This window comes from Electrona antarctica, assembly GCF_951216825.1.
Source record: "Electrona antarctica genome assembly, chromosome: 15".
NCBI lineage: Eukaryota > Metazoa > Chordata > Actinopteri > Myctophiformes > Myctophidae > Electrona > Electrona antarctica.
Genome location: NC_136796.1, coordinates 39793496 through 39812802, shown reverse-complemented (window position 1 = coordinate 39812802; position 19307 = coordinate 39793496). Strand labels below are relative to the sequence as shown.

At 45.0% G+C, this 19307-nt stretch overlaps 1 protein-coding gene across 1 annotated transcript; it reads right to left on the bottom strand.

Moving 5' to 3' along the window:
• Positions 1 to 6522: 6522 nt before the first annotated feature.
• On the bottom strand, positions 6523 to 17747 carry LOC306938527 (fibronectin type III domain-containing protein 5b-like). The gene is made up of 5 exons (XM_079522752.1): positions 17693 to 17747; positions 15574 to 15772; positions 9772 to 9861; positions 7088 to 7271; positions 6523 to 6908 (listed from the first exon to the last, which is right to left on the bottom strand). Exons 2-4 carry the CDS (start codon positions 15755 to 15757, stop codon positions 7141 to 7143), a joined length of 405 nt encoding a protein of 134 aa, XP_079378878.1. The 5' UTR covers positions 15758 to 15772; positions 17693 to 17747; the 3' UTR covers positions 6523 to 6908; positions 7088 to 7140.
• Between the last annotated feature and the right edge of the window lie 1560 nt (positions 17748 to 19307).

Genomic DNA, 19307 nt, shown 5'->3' with positions numbered 1-19307 from the left:
TTCCAGTGGTCAATCAATCTGAAATTGCACATTGGCATTGAGCATTGGCATGGGCAGGGAGTGACAAAGCTGATTCTTCTTTTGCAGTTTATTAGCATTTGGGAAAGTCTGAGGGGATCTGAACTTTATTCAAGTTCTGAGCAGACTATGGAGAGCAGGTCTTGCACAGGGCGGTGGACTGGGAGAACAATAGAGAGCACATGAGTGAGTGTAAAAGAATCGAAATTAGCCACATTCAACCTGGTGTCCCAATTCTTGGCTTGTCATAAGGTGGACATTTGTTCTCAAACATCTTCAAAAACGTTCTAAAATAGCGAATAGCAAACCCCTATAGAGCGTCGCAGTCCCGCCCCCTACCCTGGACCAGGAAATGATTCTCCGTTCATTTTCCTCATAGACATTTCAGAAAGTATTTATTTAAAGACGTTTACGCCGCGGACAAAGCCAACTCGAGTCGTGACAAATCATGACAACAAACACAATTTTTTGGGCCGAACAAATAATTAGAAAGAAGAAGAAAACGGCAGGTTAAAACACTTTTTTTGTTGTTTTTCTTCTTTGTAATTATTTGTTTGGTCCAAAATATTGTTTGTGTTGTCATGAGTTGTCACGACTCGAGTTGGCTTTGTCCGCGGCGTAACCGTCTTTAAATAAATACTTTAAGAAATGTCTATGGGAAAAATGCATTGGGATTCATTTCCTGGTCCATGGTAGGGGGCGGGACTGCGACGCTCTATAGTCTCCCCAGCGGTGGGCAGGAACTTTACCCAAGTCCCACACGGACACCAGTGATGACTTAATTTACAAACATGCTTGTGTCAAGTGTCAGTGTGTATTGATATAAGCAGATTTGAAGGTTTCATTCAATACTGGAATTGGTAACAGATCATTTGTCATTTTAAATGGTAACCAAATAAAGATATTTTTCTGATTAGCCTACTTTCAGTAGCCTACTTTAATCAGATCAGAAGTAATCGGTCAAGGATTACATACATGCAAGTAATAAATTAGTCACCCGTAACTGACTAGTTTTTGACTGTAACTTTTAACGGCACATATAAAAGTAAGCGTACATAGACAGTACTTTGAAAATAGCAGGTATTTTATTGTTAATAATAAGTAGACATTTATATTTCCATAGAAATAGTATATACCTTGGGTGTGAACAATTAGCAGAGTCATGCTAGCCCTCATGAGTTTCGTCATAACGAACATCAAAATGTTTCAACACACACGTGATGGTCACATACATAAAACAGACTTATTTTCCTCGTAAATCCATGCGTACTTGGTTAAGTACAAATATATATTGTAAGTTAAACGGCCCTAGTAGGAGTATGCACAGGACCTCGACGTGATTAATCAGGGCTCATAAAATCCATTCAGCATAATAATATTTGAATACAAATCGGTCTACAACAGGCAAAAAACAAACAAAAAAACAAACAAACAAACAAAACAAAAAAACACTGGGAATAACATGTCCTTAATCTGATCAAAGAGCCTTATATCTGGAGGGTCATTGGATGATTCGGTATACGCATTAATTAAAGTTTGAGAGGGTTATAAGGCTGGGGCTACTGGGAGGCTCATCATGGCAAGGTGTAGCATCCTCGAGAAACACGACACAAAGGTATAATTATGCTTAACCCATACCCCGTTGTACGATGTTGTCGTGTGCCGAAAGCAGCTCATCCACAAGCTCACAATGAGTTAAGCTTGTAGATTGGCTATTTGCGGTGCACGGCGCACCATATACAAAGAAGTATGAATCAGGCTTTAGGGTCATCCATACACCACATTATGATACCACCTCCATGAGTCTCCATAACCTCTTACGTCCCTCGAAATATGGCCTCTTTGGAGAAAGAGTATATACAACATTATGCATAATAGCCTTTGACTTGGATTGTTTTGGCACTACGATATATGTTATTATCCAATGGAAGCAATGTTATATTGAGTTTGTGTGTTTCCTCGACATTTATGTATTAAAGGACCATTTCACCACTTTTCAACCACTCTTCATATAATAGGTCCTCACTAATAATCATGAAAAAATGGCGCAATTTTTTTCTACTCGGTCTGTGTCTCATAGGAGGGCTGTGGGCAGTTCAGAAACCGTCTTCCAGTGACATCATCGATGGGGAATACAAGCTAATAGAAACTGCAGGCTTTCTAGTCCTGAAAAGTTGCAATGCGAAAATGGAAGCCATCGCTCTCACGATAATGAAAATCGAAATATTTTTTGTAAAAAAATCTTGTTTAAAAAAACATCTCCCTCATGATGATGTCACTGGAAGACGGTTTCTAAACTGCCCACAGCCGTCCTATGAGACACAGACCGAGTAGAAAAAAATGGTGCCATTTTTTCATGATTATTAGTGAGGACCTATTATATGAAGATAGGTTGAAAAGTGGTGAAGTGGTCCTTTAATGAATTCAATTCCTTGGGATGCTCTCTCTCTCTCTCAAACTCTCTCTGTCTCTCTCTCAGTCCGTGCGGGCTGCGGACGGTGGGCTGCCCACTCAGTAGGCCTATCCACACATGCCTCATTAGACGTTCACCTTGAGCAGCTGCTGACTGGCCTCGTGCAGGCGGAGAGAGACACAGAGACAGAGCTGTCTGGACCCAATCTGCCTTCTGCTGCCTCCTCGTGTTGTCGGCTCCTGTTTGGATCAGAGCCATTTTAACACAACGGATTCAGGGAATCGGCGTGTGTGTGTGTGCGTGTGTGTGTGTGTGTGTGTGTGTGTGTGTGTGTGTGTGTGTGTGTGTGTGTGTGTGTGTGTGCAAAGTGCATGTGTGTTTGTGTGCACACGTGTGTGACAGAGAGAAAGAGGGATCAAAGAAGTGGGAGAAAATGTATTCAGATGTGTGCGTGCGTGCGTGCGTGCGTGCGTGCGTGCGTGCGTGCGTGCGTGCGTGTGTGTGTGCGTGTGTGCGTGCGTGCATGCGTGCGTGTGCATCTGCATGTTTGCGTGCAAGCCCAATATGCACAAGCATTCGTATCGTATGTGTGCTGTGCATGCAGTGCGTGTCTCACATGTCAGTGCATGTGCGTGTCGGTGTGCCCGTGTGTGTGTCTGTGTGTGTAGGCGTGTACGCACTACGCATGTCTTTCCCGGGAATGACGACAGCGTAGCCATTTGGGCCACATCCAGCTCTCTTCCAAGTTCCACGTGATCAAAGGAGACGAGAGATGACAGCGAGTCAGGATTCATGGTGGGGATTTAGAAATACAACAGGGTTTTGCTGACTGAGGACTGTGCTCTCTAAGCCGCTTCATAATACACCTGTTCCCTCTGCCCACATCAAGAAGCAACTAAGTACTGGCAAGATATGTGTGTGTGTGTGTGTGTGTGTGTGTGTGTGTGTGTGTGTGCGTGTGTGTGTGTGTGTGTGTGTGTGTGTGCGTGTGCGTGTGCGTGTGCGTGTGTGTGTGCACGCGCGTGCGAGCGCACGTGTGTTTTCTGCACGACTAAGAGTTAGTCGAGGAGCTCAGGACTACAGGGACATTTTCACAACAAAGTCTGTATTTTCTTTTCCCCGAGAAGCCAGTTTCGGCTCTTCTCCCCCGACAGCCAGGTCTCATTTTTTTTAACAACACCTCCGACAGACCCATGATCGGCACCACCTGCGTCTTCATCCATCGATCACACATATACTGGCTTCCTCGTCCTCGGTATAAAACCCCACCTCCTGTGGAGCATATCGCTATACGTATCATCTCTCTAACCGTTTTGCCTTTGTCCACTCACGCTCTCCTCTCCCGTCTTGTCCACAGCAGCTCGTTCAGGCGTTCCTCATCCTGCGCGGCCTGCCCGCCGCCAGCCTGCTCCGTCGCTCTGCTCCGTCTCTCTGCTCCCAGAACAGCTTAATTAGCATCATTAAGAGTGGAGAAATGCAGCCTGCCCAGCCAGACAGACCCCGGGGGGGGGGGGGGGGGGGGGGGGTTGATGGGGTGTGATAAATGAGTTGGCGAGTGACGACGGATAGGCAGGGGGGGCTGCAGCCCTGGATGAAAGAGTGTGAGGGGAAAGTCGACGTGCAAAAGGCGGAGGAGAAGGCAAAGGAACTGACAGTGGATATCGGGTGACAGAGAGAAAGGGTATAGGAGTCTGCAAATGCTGCCTGACGGAAGGGAGAGGCCTGCCGATAAGGACGGGGGACGAAGAGATGGGAATACAGGGGACATATTATACATGACTGTGAGGGAGCCCGGCGGATATTCGTGTCAGAGTACGGAGGGAGGAGGAAAAGAGGGTGATCTGAGCGTTAGATGACGAGACGTATAGACGCCAGGTCTACTGCATCCGTGAGAAGGATAGATGATGCATGGAGGAGATTAGGAACAGTCTCTCCTGACACTGGATCTTATTGAACTATGGAATAGCGGCGTTGCGATTGGCAAGGAAGTCCGAGCGGGAAAACTGCAAGGTGCAACACTGCATCAGGAAACCATTCCCCATCCATAACTCTGCTAGCTTCCTCTGGACTGGCATAATAATTGAATTGCAGACCCACTGGAGACATACAGTGTATTTAGTCAAATAGAGGGTATGCACGTGACATCATCATCATACCCGCCTTTAACCGAGTGGCAACAAACTACTTCCTGGCCTTGACAGCCCATACAGTTGGGTGCCACCGATATTGTCCCTTATCATTTGACCCATTTAGGCCTGACCTCAAAATTTTACAAAATCCTTCTAAATCCTCCAGTTTTCTGAAATAAATATTTTCACGATTTAAAAAAAAATAGCAGGCCTACAAGCTCGTAGCGCGCCACTCGGTGGCGCGCTATGAGCTTGTAGATCTGCTATTTTTCAATAGCTAAATTATAACAATGTTTAAAACACCAAAAGGGGTTCCCGCCCAAAATGGGTTAACTGTCCTTTTGCGCAGATCACGCAAACCTCAGCAAAAAGAAAAGGATAATATCGATGGCCTCCAACTGTACATCCAAACAGAAAAGTCCTATCTGATTGCATTAAACAACGTTGAACTCACTTTGCCACTCGATTTGCCACTCTCTATTATCCCAAATGAATGAGCTCAGTCCTAAAACACTGGCAAGAACACTGGCAAGAAGACTATGCATACTATGCATGCCCTGATGAAGACTCGTTTGAGTCGAAACATTTTAAACTTTAATAAAGTACCTTGATTTCATATCCGCCCTCTCCTCTTTTTTAAACTTGTTTGAGTGCTCGGATTGACTCTTTCTTCTGCATTATAGTCCCTTTGATCTTTGAAGCACCATCCGTACCTTTTTAACTTTTTGCACCTCCACTGAGCACCTATAGTTGATTTATAGTTGATTCTGTTGTTTCAACAAACGCCACATCACTGACTGCGACTGAGAGCTCACATTTTGCACGAGGATTCAGCCTCTCAGCTAAAGTTCCACAGTCTGCCTTCCCTCAACATCAATCAGCCAACTCCAGATGGAAATCACACGCGCATGCACGTACGCCATGCCACAGTGTCTACTGGGAACAAACACATATCTCCATCCAAAATTGCATGCACATCTGACTGCCGATTCCAGACCACGGATGTTACTGAATATGAATATGGGGAATATGAACAACAAGCCAAGACCCTTTCATGCTATGAAGTTAGAGAGAGATGCCCTCTAGCTGAAAAAACTTTTGGGGTTGGGACAAAACAGGGGGTGAGTCAGCCCTGTGATGAAGGATTGTGAGCCCCCAAAACGTGGCCTTCGTCAGGATCATGCTTGGATTCAGACAGTGTTTATTGGCTCACAGGACAATACAGGGCGCAGTAAAAATCTTGTCAGTTTTTATCCCCGAGGATGGATCGACTCGCACAAAAGTGACAGGGACATTAATGTGCCATCCAAGCCCAGAGAGGGGAGGCAAAAACATGACAATCATTTAGCTGGTGGCAGACAGGACAAGAAAGAGAGGAGAGAGAGCGAGACAGAAGGCGGGAACCAGACTGTTTTATACTCTTTTTCTGGGCCAAACGGTTCCCTTGGTGCTTGAGTTTAAATTGGGTTTTTGAAGACAAGCTATCACCGTCACCAACGGTACAGCTATGTGCTTATTAGAGACAGAGACTGGGAAAGTGAGGTGGAGAGATGGAAAGTGAGATGGAAGAAACAATGGAGTCTGGATAAAGAGAGACCACAAGGGGCAAAGGAGAGCAGGAGAGAGAGAGAAATGAGTTCCTAACTAAATGATTCCGAGCCAGAGGATATAATGAGAGAAGGGAGAGAGATAGACAATTAGACATTACCCAGTAGTCTCAGTGGGAGCTGTTCCTTTTTAACATTATTTACCCATTATACGAGAGTCAAATTGTAGGCTTTGGGTTCTCTCATGTGTTCTGCTGTGTGCTGTTGGGAGAGCAGGACCAGGAACCTGCTGGAGCTTATACTGCTTCAGCTAAACCTCACTGGCCACTGACATAAACTCTTCCCAATATAGGGGAAGACATTGCTCTATATATGACATCCGTTTCCATCGAACCGTCCCAAGGTTTTGGCAAGATCACATTTGAATTGAGTTAGTTTTTGCTGAGAAGGAAAGTCTCTCCCTCTTTGAGCAGCGCGCCTTCCATTTATTTATATGTCTTTCATGATGCAGCTTGAACATGGGATGCCCCTTGTGTCTTCATTCTGAAAGGGGCTTCAAAGGGCCACCACAGTTTGGTTTTCTCAGTTTAATTTTGGTCTCAATAAAAACAGAATCTACGTTTGTCCTCCGCGGTATTGCTTCGCCTTTGAGGCTGTGATTTCGCAAGTCCGGAAATGATTGTAGATGTGCCGTTTTTGAAACAGTTCTTCGTTGTTTTGGAGCAGAGGATCTGCGATGGTTGTTCCGCTCATCAGTCCGTCGATGGGTTTCTAAGAATGGCTTTCTGTTGTTCTCAGGATCTAAAACATAGACATTAGACACGTGTATGCAAGTGAGTTGCACAGGAGATCACTTTTTTTTAATCTTCCTCCTTATATAATAATAATTACCTAATGATCATGTTTAAGGGTGGACTCCATGTTTAACTAAAGAGCTATATCTAAATATAGTTGTTATTATGAAGCTAGTACATTCTCACCTGCCCTGGGGTCTTAAGTGAAGGTTATTGCAAAAGGCTATGCAGGGCTGGTCTTAGACATTGCTGCGCAGTAGCCCCCCCCGGGGGTGCTCTGGAGTACTGCACTCTGAGGAGGGCTTGGCTTTGGTGTTGGGCTCGTTGTCTTTGATGATGTCATACTGACGGCAGAACAAAACGATCACACCTGAGAGACAGAGACAGTCAGACAGACAGAGGGAGAGAGAGACAGAGAGACAGAGAGACAGAGAGAGAGAGACAGAGAGAGAGAGAGAGAGAGAGAGAGATATGTAGGAAAAGAGGGCGCATGCTCGGAGTGTCTCATCTCGTCTTGTCTCGTCTCAACTCGTCTGAGATCTCATCTCAAGAGGGAGACATGACATTGACTTTAAGGAGAGCTTTAGCGAGAGAGATGGAGACAATAAGCAGGAAAAGACAGTGGGATTAATAGACATATAGAGCATGACTGTGTGTGTGTGTGTTCCACAGTGCACAAAAGCGTGTGGTTCCTACAAAAAGGACCCCCCAGGAGGACCATCATACTCGAGTCGACGCCGAGTGATCGCCGATGATGATGATGACGGTGCGTGCGTGCGTGCGTGCGTGCGTGCACGTGTGCGTGCGTGTTTGAGGAAGAGAAGCGGGCCAACCGGTGGTTTGAGGCGGTCCTGTGTGTTCTGCTTATGTCAGCCTCCACGGCTGCACATCTCATCATTGAAAAGCAATGAAAGGCATGATGGGAAATATGATCACAGAGATGGCCGTGGCGTGGCGTGCCCTGCAGGTCCAATTAAAGTTACAATCTCTCCACCTCCATTCTGCTCTTTTGTTTTTCCTCATCGGCTGTGTTTAAAATGTTTTCCCTCCCGTTTTCTCCGTCTCCCACTCTCTCTCTCTCCTTCTCTCTTCCCTCCTGTTTTCTCCTCTCCGTCTCCCACTCTCTCTCTTTCCTTCTCTCCATCACCTCTCCAACAGCGTTGTTTTGCTCATCACCACCAAGATTTTCCTTTCATTCCCTTTGTCTCTTTCTCTCTTTTTTTCTTCTTTCTCTATATTTTTTTCTCTCGCACTTTCTCTCCCTTCCATTTCGCTCTCTTTCTCTCTCCCTCTCTCTCTCTCCCCCACCCCTCTATTTCTCTCTCTGTGTCTCTCTTGAGCTCTCCCAAGGGGGGTGGGTTCTCTGGTAATTGGCGAGGTAAAAACCGGGGCTCTGCACTCCCCCCAGTGAATCCCATCAATGTTCTAAACTGGGCCGTATTCGCGTCTCATTACAATGGGCGGAATTGGGTTAGCAACGGAATTTATAACTCCCTCTGTGTGTGTGAAAAGCACCGCTGAGGGTTGCACAAAGGAGGCGGCATATTTCCGCTCACGTATGCCCCACTAATGGAGCCGAGTTTGAAGCAGTCAGTTCCAGGCGCACAAAGTGGTAAATTCCACAGATGCTTGTTGTTGCATTTTAAGATCCAGAGGTGGCGATGTGCGTATATGCATCACTGGCCAAACAGTCAATTAAGACTGTGTGTCAGATTGTTGTAAATTATGGATATTTCATCATGCTACATAGACTACATATACGCTAAGGATTTTACCGTGTAGTATATTTTGTGCAGAGGCTGTGCTATGAAGTTTTACGGTTTTGTGTTTGCGTTATAGTTGCATTCCCTGTATGTGCTGAGGCGTGTGGAATAGTGTGGAATGCATTAAAATGAATATGCTGTAATCCTACGCTGGTTTTGTGCCAGACATGGTTGCCATGGAAACCCGGAAGAGAGTTTATCTGGGTGTAAAGGAGCCACAACACAGAGCTGATGAAAACAGCGACTTTTAACGGTTCACAGAATGTAAAGGTCAGTCTATGCTTGCCGTGATAAGTGTCGAATGACGCATGTGTGAAAGGTAGTCTCGTGCATCACCACGATATAAGTATAAGTATTTTGTCTTTCCAACCAATCAGAGCACAGTACGCAACATTTTACGAAGGCGACAGTGACCTTTCATTGTTCAGGTACGCGACGTCCTCTGCAAAGAAAGGTCAAAGGCAGAGGTGACACATTTTTTGTCGTTCTGACGTCGCTTTTTTGTCACACGGCATAATTCGACAGCAACTGTGACGCTGGCCATGTTTTCAGCGAAGTCCCTCCTCCCCACACGGTTGGGAAATGTTTAATGTTAATGTTTAATGTTTTTTTTTTCTAATGTCAATTCCTATTTAATTATATGTTGGAATTAACATTATGATTGTCTAATAATAACATTAAGTCAGGTCCAGAATTAAGTTAGACATTAAGTCAGGTCCAGAATTAAGTTAGACATTAAGTCAGGTCCAGAATTAAGTTAGACATTAAGTCAGGTCCAGAATTATGCACATACTTCTTATCACATGGGGCAGCAGTGGCTCAGGGGCAGAGTGACCGGATAGGAACCACAGGGTTCCCAGTTCAAACCCGGGCTCCCCCAGAGTTAGCGTCGAAGTGTCCTTGAGCAAGACTCCGAACCCCTAATTTCTCCCGATGTGCAGGTTGGTGCCTTGCATCATTGCATGGTTTCCTCCGGCATCGGTGTGTGAACGTGTGAATGTAATGCACAATCTCTGTGAAGCGCCTTGGATAAAAGACGCTAGATCAATGCACCATTGACTTTACCATTTACTGATGCTTTGGGATTGATGAGGAACAGCAGCATACCTGCCCACATGACCAGAACCACCACGATAATGATGCATTCTCCAGCCCTCAGCTGCGCTCCCTGCCCCATCTCCTCCATCGATAGCTCATCTTGAATGAGAAAATACCACACACACACACACACACACACACACACACACACACACACACACACACACACACACACACACACACAATATATATATACTGTGAGAAATCGGATCAATCAGTCCGAGAGTGGAACCAACCATGGTTATTGTCTCCACCAGGCCGAAGGCATGGGGAGAGAGTATGTTTTGCACTCCGTCCGTGTGTGTACTGTATGTGTGTGTGTACTCTGGCACCGTTGGCCCGGTCGATGCCAAACTGTGCACACACACTCCCTGGATGCCAACAACGAACCTCTCCACCAATTTTTCCACAACGGCCTGCCACCATGAGGCCCATTTTGCCAAAACACATTTCTGTAGATTACTTGTATACATTATATCCATACATCATGCAAATTGGTATACACTATATCTCCATAGTCATGTGATCAACACGATCTGTCCGCTTTCCGGAATTGGCTATAAGATTGCCTTCCAAAATTTGCATGATTGGTCCATTTTGAACAAAATGCCTCACATCATGAACACAGCATGCCATCTCCGTGAAATTATATCCCACTAGGCCGAGGAAGAATTGCCACTTAAAAATCAGCCTCATGGTAACCAATTTCTGTTTTCAACTATAACTGCACCGCTCTGTGTACAACTTTGTATGCACACTACTAAACATTTTGAATACACTGTGATTTGTATTGCCCTGATATATACAACCACCAGACCACAGATTATCGTTGCAAAACACATGTTATATTACTCCTACGCATTTTGTCCAAACATCACAAACGCTATTATCCTGGTGGAGACCTAGTTAGATCTGCGTTTCTAGTTAGATCTGCGGTGGCAGAGAGTGACAGAGAGAGACAGTATATCATTATTCCTAACAGCAAGTGAACATTTCCAGGGTTTTGTTCAAGTTGCAATGTGACTAAGTCTTTGTTCCCTTTTAATTGTACATAATTTCTCAGTTTTGATCGTTTTCATTTGACATTTGCTGTAGCAATGTAAATGTATGTTTTCTCGTGGCAATAAAGCTCCTTTGACTTGACTTCAATTGAATTGAGAGAGGGGGAGAGAGAGAGAGAGAGAGAGAGAGAGAGAGAGAGAGAGAGAGGGAGGGCGAGACAGAGAAACCCTGCGAGTGAGAGGGAACTCATTTTATTCCCGTGGTGACGGAGCTCAAGCAAGTGCAGCACGATGCCAACCGGGAGGGGGCTCAAGGTGCAGGACACTCTGTACAATAGCGTCTCTCTCTCTCTCTGGCACCGTGTCTGCCACAGCCAGGCACTGTGCCACCCTTCTCCCCCCTGGATCCCACTTACATCAGGGCTTCCCTGCATGGGCTTTGAAGAAGACCTGCCTGGTATTATCACCAGTGTTAATGGCTTTGGCAATAAGGCTATGGGCTTTTTCACAGCAATACTGACAGGGTTACTGTCCAGAGTTACACACAGCACTAGTCTCGGACGGAATGTGTACAACCTGTACGACTGTACGTGTTAATGCCGTATGTAAATATAGGATTCACTCACTGGATCATGCTCCCAAATTGTCTTTTTATTGATGGACCTACAGACACTTTAGGTGCATGATGATCGAGGCTGCGGTTTCTATATTTCTATTTCTTTTTTTTTATGATCAGTACTTTATTTGGATTTTTTACAGAAAACAGAAAACAGAAAAAACAAACACAAGCAACAACAACAACAACAGAATACGAATGCATGGACATTACATTACAGAAACATAGTATAAAACAAGGATAGACAAGATAAACAAATACAAATACAAATAAATCAAATTAAAAGTTTAAATTAGTTAACACGACCAAACACGCAGCATCATCAACCGTATCATATGTATACTAATACAGTAAACAATCAAAAGGGCACTGCCTGACCATGGATCACATCAAGGACCTGCAACATGACTGAGGAACACGTTCCACTTCGAATCATATTTATCCAACTGATTATTCATCTTAAAGGATTCTATATTTCTATTTCTAAAGCTGTTCTTCTGTCCAGCACCAAGGGTTTTATCGTTTGAATGTGCATTCTCTGTGAAAATGTTGCTTAACATTGTAGGTCCTCTCTAATCCAGATATATATATATAAAGAGTGCAATGACTTGTGGACGTTAACCACATGATATATATAGTCCCTACTCTGCGGCAGAAATAGCAGATCTACAATTTCACCCATGGGATCCAAAACAAAAACTATGAAAGAAAATAATCCACCCACTGCTTTACACCAAGGGGCCAGTGAGGCTATTCAACGTTGAAGCTCTCCTCCCTAGTGGTAGGAGGAGGGACTACAGGCGGACCCGTGGATTCATGACCGGGAAACCCCGTGCAGCTGGGCTTTAACATTGAGCGCTCGGTTGCACTTCCGCATTTGACCACCAAAATTTGGTGGTCAAATGTGGAAGTAGACGTTCTGAGACGGTACTTCCGGCAGTCTTCCGGGTGCTTCAAAACGCCACTGAGCAACTTCCACTGACATGAATAGCTGGGCCGGGGCGGAGCTTCGCGCCAGTTCAGTCTCTATCCTTTTATATACTCTATGCTTTACACCTGTCAGACTGTGATGTGACAAATACAAATAATTCTGATTCTGATTCGGCGGTGGTTCTGTGTCATGACATTGCACATGTATAGTTAGATTTGAGACCTGGCAGTAAATGCCTTGATAGGCTGTTAAATCTGCATCTAGCGTCTGCCACGCTAGACCAAGTCGTCTATTGTCAAATGCAACAATGCAATTGCCACAGCTGCTCGTACTGCATTTCTCACCCAGAGGGGAGTAACTGGTGTGTGTACAGATGCGTTTTGTGGACCGTAGCTCGGCATTCAACACAACACCGTAGTTCACTGCCAAGCTGAGAGATCTGGGCCTGCACCCAAGAGTGTGCAGCTGGATATGGGAGTCGGACATCCCGTCGGGCCATCGCCAGGTGGTGGTGAGAATGGGCGTCATGAATGAATGATGCATCACATCAGAACCACTAACCCACAACACAGAGCCCCCTCTGGGCTGCGGGCTGAATCCTCTCTTCTACTCCCAATTAGGGCTTTAAGCAACTAGTCGACTATTCTCAACTATAGTAACTCCACTAGTTGACCTCATTGATAGTAGGTACTAGTCGACTAGTCACCAATGTACACCGTTTTTAAATGAGTTAAACAACTCGTCGACTAGTCGACTAGTAAACTAGGCAACTAGTCAACTAGTAAAAATCACAAGAAATGAAAGCCCTGCTCCCTATACTACACCATCAAAAGCGTGGCTATATGCACAGCTACAACATCATCAAGTATGCTCACGAGCGGCGATGAGCCTGAATGTCAACGATGACGAGTCGGCCCACACAGGGTACGAGGTCAGGTCAGCGGCCTCGACATCAAATAGACAAAGAAGCAGATCGTTGACTGCCTTAAACAAAGACGAGAGCATGCCCCAATCTCAACTCGACAGTGTTGCAGTGGAGAGGGTCTGTGACTTCACCATTGAGAGCATCCTGGCGAACTGCACCACACTGGACCGTGGAAGAGCAGTACAGAGGGGTGGTGCGGACGGTCCAGCACATCATTGGAGGTGAGCTTCCCTCCCTCCAGAGACCTGTATTCCTTTAGCAATGTGTACAGCCAAGGCTATGAGTGGATCATCAAAGACACTCACCACCACCCCAGGCAATATTGCAGCATCAATGTCTGCAGTCATTAGAAAAGCAAGTTTGAAAGCAAGTTTGGAGGGGAGGCATACTTTGGTTCAACATTGGTTCGAAGGAGCATTGGTCCGAGGTGCGTTAAGGGTTGGGAGAGGGTTATGGTTAGGTTTAGGTGTGCTGCCCCGTGGGAGGTTAGGGTTAGGGTGAGGGTTTGAGATTATTAGGTTAGGTTGTCGTTATCGGACCTATCGGACATATTTCGGACAAAACGCATGCACCCAGTTTGGAGTCAAGGCCCTTAACCCATTTTGACCTGAGATCAGATTCTAAAAATGTCTTCTACACCCTGACAGTTTTCTGAAAAAGCTATGTTTCTATGTCAGACAGACAGACGGTCAGAGAGAGCAGCAGGAAATAAATAAAGACCCAAAGAAAGGGTGTTGTTGTGGTGACGCTGTGCGGCGCCTGTGGCCTTGTGAAACAGATGGTAACTGTGTGAAGCTGATTAATGTCCACTTAGGGGAGGGGAGGGGCGCAGTAATGGCTCGGAGATTTAATCAAGAGTACTAATGAATATTCCTCTAAACACAAACATACGCACGCACGCACACACACGCACACACTCGTGCGCGCACGCACACATCCAGTAACTTCTGACAAAGTCGAAGCAAACTAAATGAGACTTTGCCACCGCTTTGAGGCAAATTCTCCCCACAATCATCCAGACAGGTTGTCTTCCTCTGATAAAAAAAAAGTTTCACTCTATTGGCCTCACAGGGACGGAGCCAAACAAACCCCCTGAGGGATTTATCGGAGCGCTGGCGCTCCCCGGTGCTGCTCCATTGTTCCCTCCCTTATCTCCTGGATTGGGAGGAGGGCCTGGCATTTCCTCTCACTGACTGAGGCAGCTCTTTGGCACCGTATTTGGGTCACAGAGGAGATGATAAAACTGGAAGTGAAACGAGCCGCTCCAGATAACAGTCCGTGTGTGTGGCGGCGAGACGATGGGGCGGTCGCATGCAAGAGAATCTGAGAAGAATCTATTTCATTAAATGACCAAATGACTCTTTCTCTGTCCTGACGTAACAAAAACAAACAATGGGCCTCCGTGTGGCTTAGGGGTAAAGTTCCTGCTCGCCACCGTGGGGACTGCTGGGGTTTAATACCTTGATAGTCGCTATACGACTTGGCTGGTGCTTCAATGAACACAATTTCCGTGTTAGCGCATACTATTGTGCAGCCTATTTGTATTGTATTCAATGTTTTACTTTGTTATCCTCTCAATACATTCTGTACCATGCGCCTCAACATAAAAATACACAAAAGCACACGTGCAGGTTTTGTACACACGTACAGAAACAGTATAGCTTGCTCACTCTCTCCCACGATCTGCGCGGCCATAGCCGGTGCAGGTGCGTATAGTGCACAAATGCATGAATGTACATATATGCACTTAAGCAACTAGTCGACTATTCAACTAGTCGACTAGTAAATCCACTAGTTGACCTTGCTGGTACTAGATGACTAGTTGATAAGAAGAAAAAAAAGCCTCAAGATCAACTAGAATGCTAGATTATAGTCACCAATGTACACAGTTTTCAAATGTAGAAATATTATTACATAATAGGTAGTTAAACAACTAGTCGACTAGTAAACTAGGCAATTAGTCAACTAGTAAAAATCACTAGAAGTGAAAGCCCTAATATGCACATGTGTTCATGGGCGCCTACCAGTGTTGATTTTGTCGACTAATACTATGACGAAACATGTTCGTCGACTACCTTTTTTCATTGACAAAGACTAATTGGAAACTAAAGGAAAACTAAGCTATGATGACTAAAACTAACAACTGACAACTGTAAAATTAGTCATTACGACAGCACCAAATACATTTTACTACAGTTGATTTAGTCTTATGACATTTTAGTCAACTAAAACTATAACACAACATTCCGGGTGACTAAAATGTGACTAAAACTAATTTCAAGAGACTAAAACTAAAAATAAATCTAAATTTGCTGTCAAAATCAACACCGACGCCTACCGGGGCTCTTGGAGGCCAGCTTCTCGGACTCTTTGGGCGTTCTGAAGAGCAGGGGTTCACTGGGGGGGCTGCTGCCTCCCATGCTGATGCTCTGGACATGAACGATGTACTCCGTGTCCTCGTCCAGGTCCCACAATGCACAGGAGCGCGTGGTCGTGTTCACTTCCTGGATGAAGCGCAGCATGCGCACGTCCTTCTTCTGTAACCAATCAGAAGAGTCGAGAAGGAGCGAATGAGCCGCCAAGTGGACGTTTGAGATGTATTAACAAAGTATTATGTCTCTCCCTCATTATACCCGTTGCTGTCAGGAGGAATCCACCTAACTCCATTTTTGAGGTTTATGATTAATATTATTATTTGCTTTTGCATAAATCAGTGCTAACGTCTGTGTGTTGTTTCTAAAAGATAGAACCAATAGTAAAAAACGCTTTTGACAAAACCTCTTAAACTCCATTGGACCCTCAAACTGTCCCATGGGTCGCGACCCACGGGTTTTTGCAACTGAATGCCTGGAAAATGGAAATAAAGAGTTTACATAGTACACATAGTAAGTACATGCATACATTTCCTTAATGATTATATCTGGTTTCAGTATTAATTTATGATATATTTTTTCTATTATTAAGGTTATTTTTGCAGTACAAGTTTGTATTGGGGAGGGGGGCGGGGCGGGGGTCGCGATACATGGCCAAAGCATTTCCAGGGGTCCCCAGCCAAAAACGTTGAGAACCCCTGTGCTAAAGTATAACTCCAGCACCTGTCTCCCTCTCATGCAAGTAATATAAAGTCACCAACACCTACTTTGATGAGGCAGTATTGCTTTGTTTTCAAAATATAAGGTTTTCTTAATTTCTTGAAAAACGATTGTTTTTCATTTCCTGAAAAATGGAATTTTGGAGTTAGTAGTTTCTTCCCGCCAGCAGAGGTATATACTTTGTGTATGATGGATAGCAAAAATAGCTCATCTAAACTAAAGGCTCACAACACTTTGTGATGCAAATTTCTTAATGCAATTTAGAAGTTTAATGAAATGCCAAAAAGAGGAACACCATGTGCCTATGTGGTAATTACTTTAGCCGGCATCATGGTGACTCAAGCAGTGAATAGATATGGATCTAAATGCATCACCAAGGGTTCAAATCCAGCTCACGACCAATATATATGTGCTTGGTTTGATGATTACCTGTTATTCTAGTTACTTTGGAGCATATAACTGCTATTATTATTTGCATTCTAGTTATGTGACCATAATGTGTCGTCTATTGACTTAATTTACTCTGATCTTGCACTTGCATGTCACTCTGGATAAGATCTGCAAAATGCCTGAATTGTAAATTCTAGTTGTAATTACAGTATGTCTGCATTTACTGTACTAATTGTACCTCCTTCACGGTGTGGACAATAATATACAGTGAGAAGAAATACTAATACGATAAGAAGAGAAATAGTAAATGCAAAACAGCCGTATACTTACCGGTATGCTAAATATAGCACTGAAAACTATATTAACCCATCCAGGACGGGAAGGGAAGGGAACCCCTTTTGGTGTTTTAAGCTTTATGTTATACTTTAAGCTGTTGAAAAATAGCAGATCTACAAGCTCATAGCGCGGCACCAAGTGCCGCGCTTCGAGCTTGTAGATCTGCTACTTTTGAAAAATCTTGAAAATGTGGGGCAAATTCTTTCAGAGCGAACGTTTTTAACTCAAATCTTTGCTTCTGGAGGGTCCCTGGAACAACATATTTTCAGATGAGGGTCGGTGACCAATTCATAATTATTGGGGGTCCTTGACATGAAAAAGTTTGAGAACCACTGACAGAGAAACATAGGTTTTTCAGAAAACTGTTTTTTTTTTAGAATCGGCCTCAGGTCTAAATGGGTTAAACATCATTAGTATTCTAGGATTAAACATCCTACAGGTTGGAATTTGCCTGCTGGGTGTGATGTGAACATAATGTGTTCACAGCCCCGCAATGACTGTTTCTCTGCCAATAGTAGTCACTTGAAGACTAATACAAATTCAGTCTGTAACAAGTGCACACACACATGAATGCACATGAATGTACATGCACGTACTGTACTGCAAACTGTACACGCACGCACGCACGCACACAGGCACCTGTTGGGTAATGGCGAATCCTATGACGGGGTCTCCTTCCAGGATCTCCCATGTGACCATGGCAGAGTTGACCTCCAGTTCTGTGATGGTCACATTGAGCGGAGCTGATAGGAGGGAGTCTGACGCACGGACGGGCACGCACGCACATGCGCACACACACACACACACACACACACACACACACACACACACACACACACACACACACACACACACACACACACACACACACACACACACACACACACACAGAGAGAAGGGGAAGCACAGAGATACAGTGAGAGATGAATATTTGTTCGGATGTGTTGCATTATGCATTACTACATTGGGGGCGGCCATAGTCGTAGCCGAGTGGGTAGGGAGGCTGCCCAGTAATCAGAAGGTCCTCCCACTGATGGACGCTCATCATGACCATCTGAGCAGCTACATCTCTCTCTCTCTCTCTCTCTCTCTCTCTCTCTCCAGACTGTCTCTGCTTTCTTAATTATTCCCTCTGTTCTCAAGCAAATTAAGATCCCCTCCTCATAGGTCACCAGGTCTAATTAATCACACACACACACACACACACACACACACACACACACACACACACACACACACACACACACACACACACACACACACACACACCCCTCTTGTGTTTCCTTCGATAAACCTCTCAGCCCCCCCCCCCCCCCCCCCCACACACACACACATGTTATTATGTGTGAGTGGTGCGGCTGTGCTTCAGAGAGTTGTCCATGTATCCATTCGTAACTCATGCAGTTGTGCAAATGTAACCTAATGGACCCGTAACGGTCCGCTTGGTAACATTGTAGAACTCTCTTCTGAGTTAAATTACGTACAACCTCAGTGACCAGCGTAAGTGCTCTTCAACCATGAGTCGCTCTGGATTAAGAAGAGCGTCTGCTAAATGCCTAAATTGTACACAGGCTAGAGTTAGTAAACTGGTTGGCTCTGTACTTGGACCACTTTCTTTAAGTAGCTGATCTACAAGCTCACAACACCTAGCAACGTGGAGGACTGTGAGTTTGTAGATCTGCATATTTTTGAGTGGTGCAACCACTCCAAGGAACAGCAATGTCCCTATGTCCACGTACGTGTCCCTACACGTATGTCCCTATGTTTAGTACCAGTAGGGGCAAAAGTGGCACTGTTGTGCTAGAAACAGAGAGAGAGATAGTGTTCCACTGTTGCCTGCTAATAAGAGAGAGAGAGAGAGAGAGAGAGAGAGAGAGAGATGTCTGCTAATTCCCCCACACAGTAACTCTATCGACCGTTTCGGACGCGGGGTGGCTCGCCGGAAACCGGGCTAGCAACCTGGGCGCGTTCCTGTGGGTCTGGAATGTCTGGGGAGTGGGGACCCACCTGGGACCCCCACATGGAGTTGCACCACTCAGTTCACACGGGTGTGATTTTTAGCTATTGTTTGGTAAGTGGTTAAGCGATTCAGAGCCAGCGTTACAAACAGCACAGCTGTGCTATTGGTGCTGAGGCTGGTGGAATGTACACAGATACAGTCCCAGGCTGCTGCTCCCTGCATATTCTCCTCGGTGTTGGAAAAAGTATCAATACTGCAATATAGAAATACTCCTGTTTTGTCCAAATCTACAAG

Coding starts and splice junctions, on each gene's coding strand:
- LOC306938527 (XM_079522752.1), bottom strand. CDS start 15,757: ATGCTGCGCTTCATCCAGGAAGTGAACACGACCACGCGCTCCTGTGCA. Junction 9,862..15,573: donor GCTGGCCTCCAAGAGCCCCG/GTAGGCGTCGGT, acceptor TTCTCATTCAAG/ATGAGCTATCGATGGAGGAG. Junction 7,272..9,771: donor GGTTCTGGTCATGTGGGCAG/GTATGCTGCTGT, acceptor TCTGTCTCTCAG/GTGTGATCGTTTTGTTCTGC.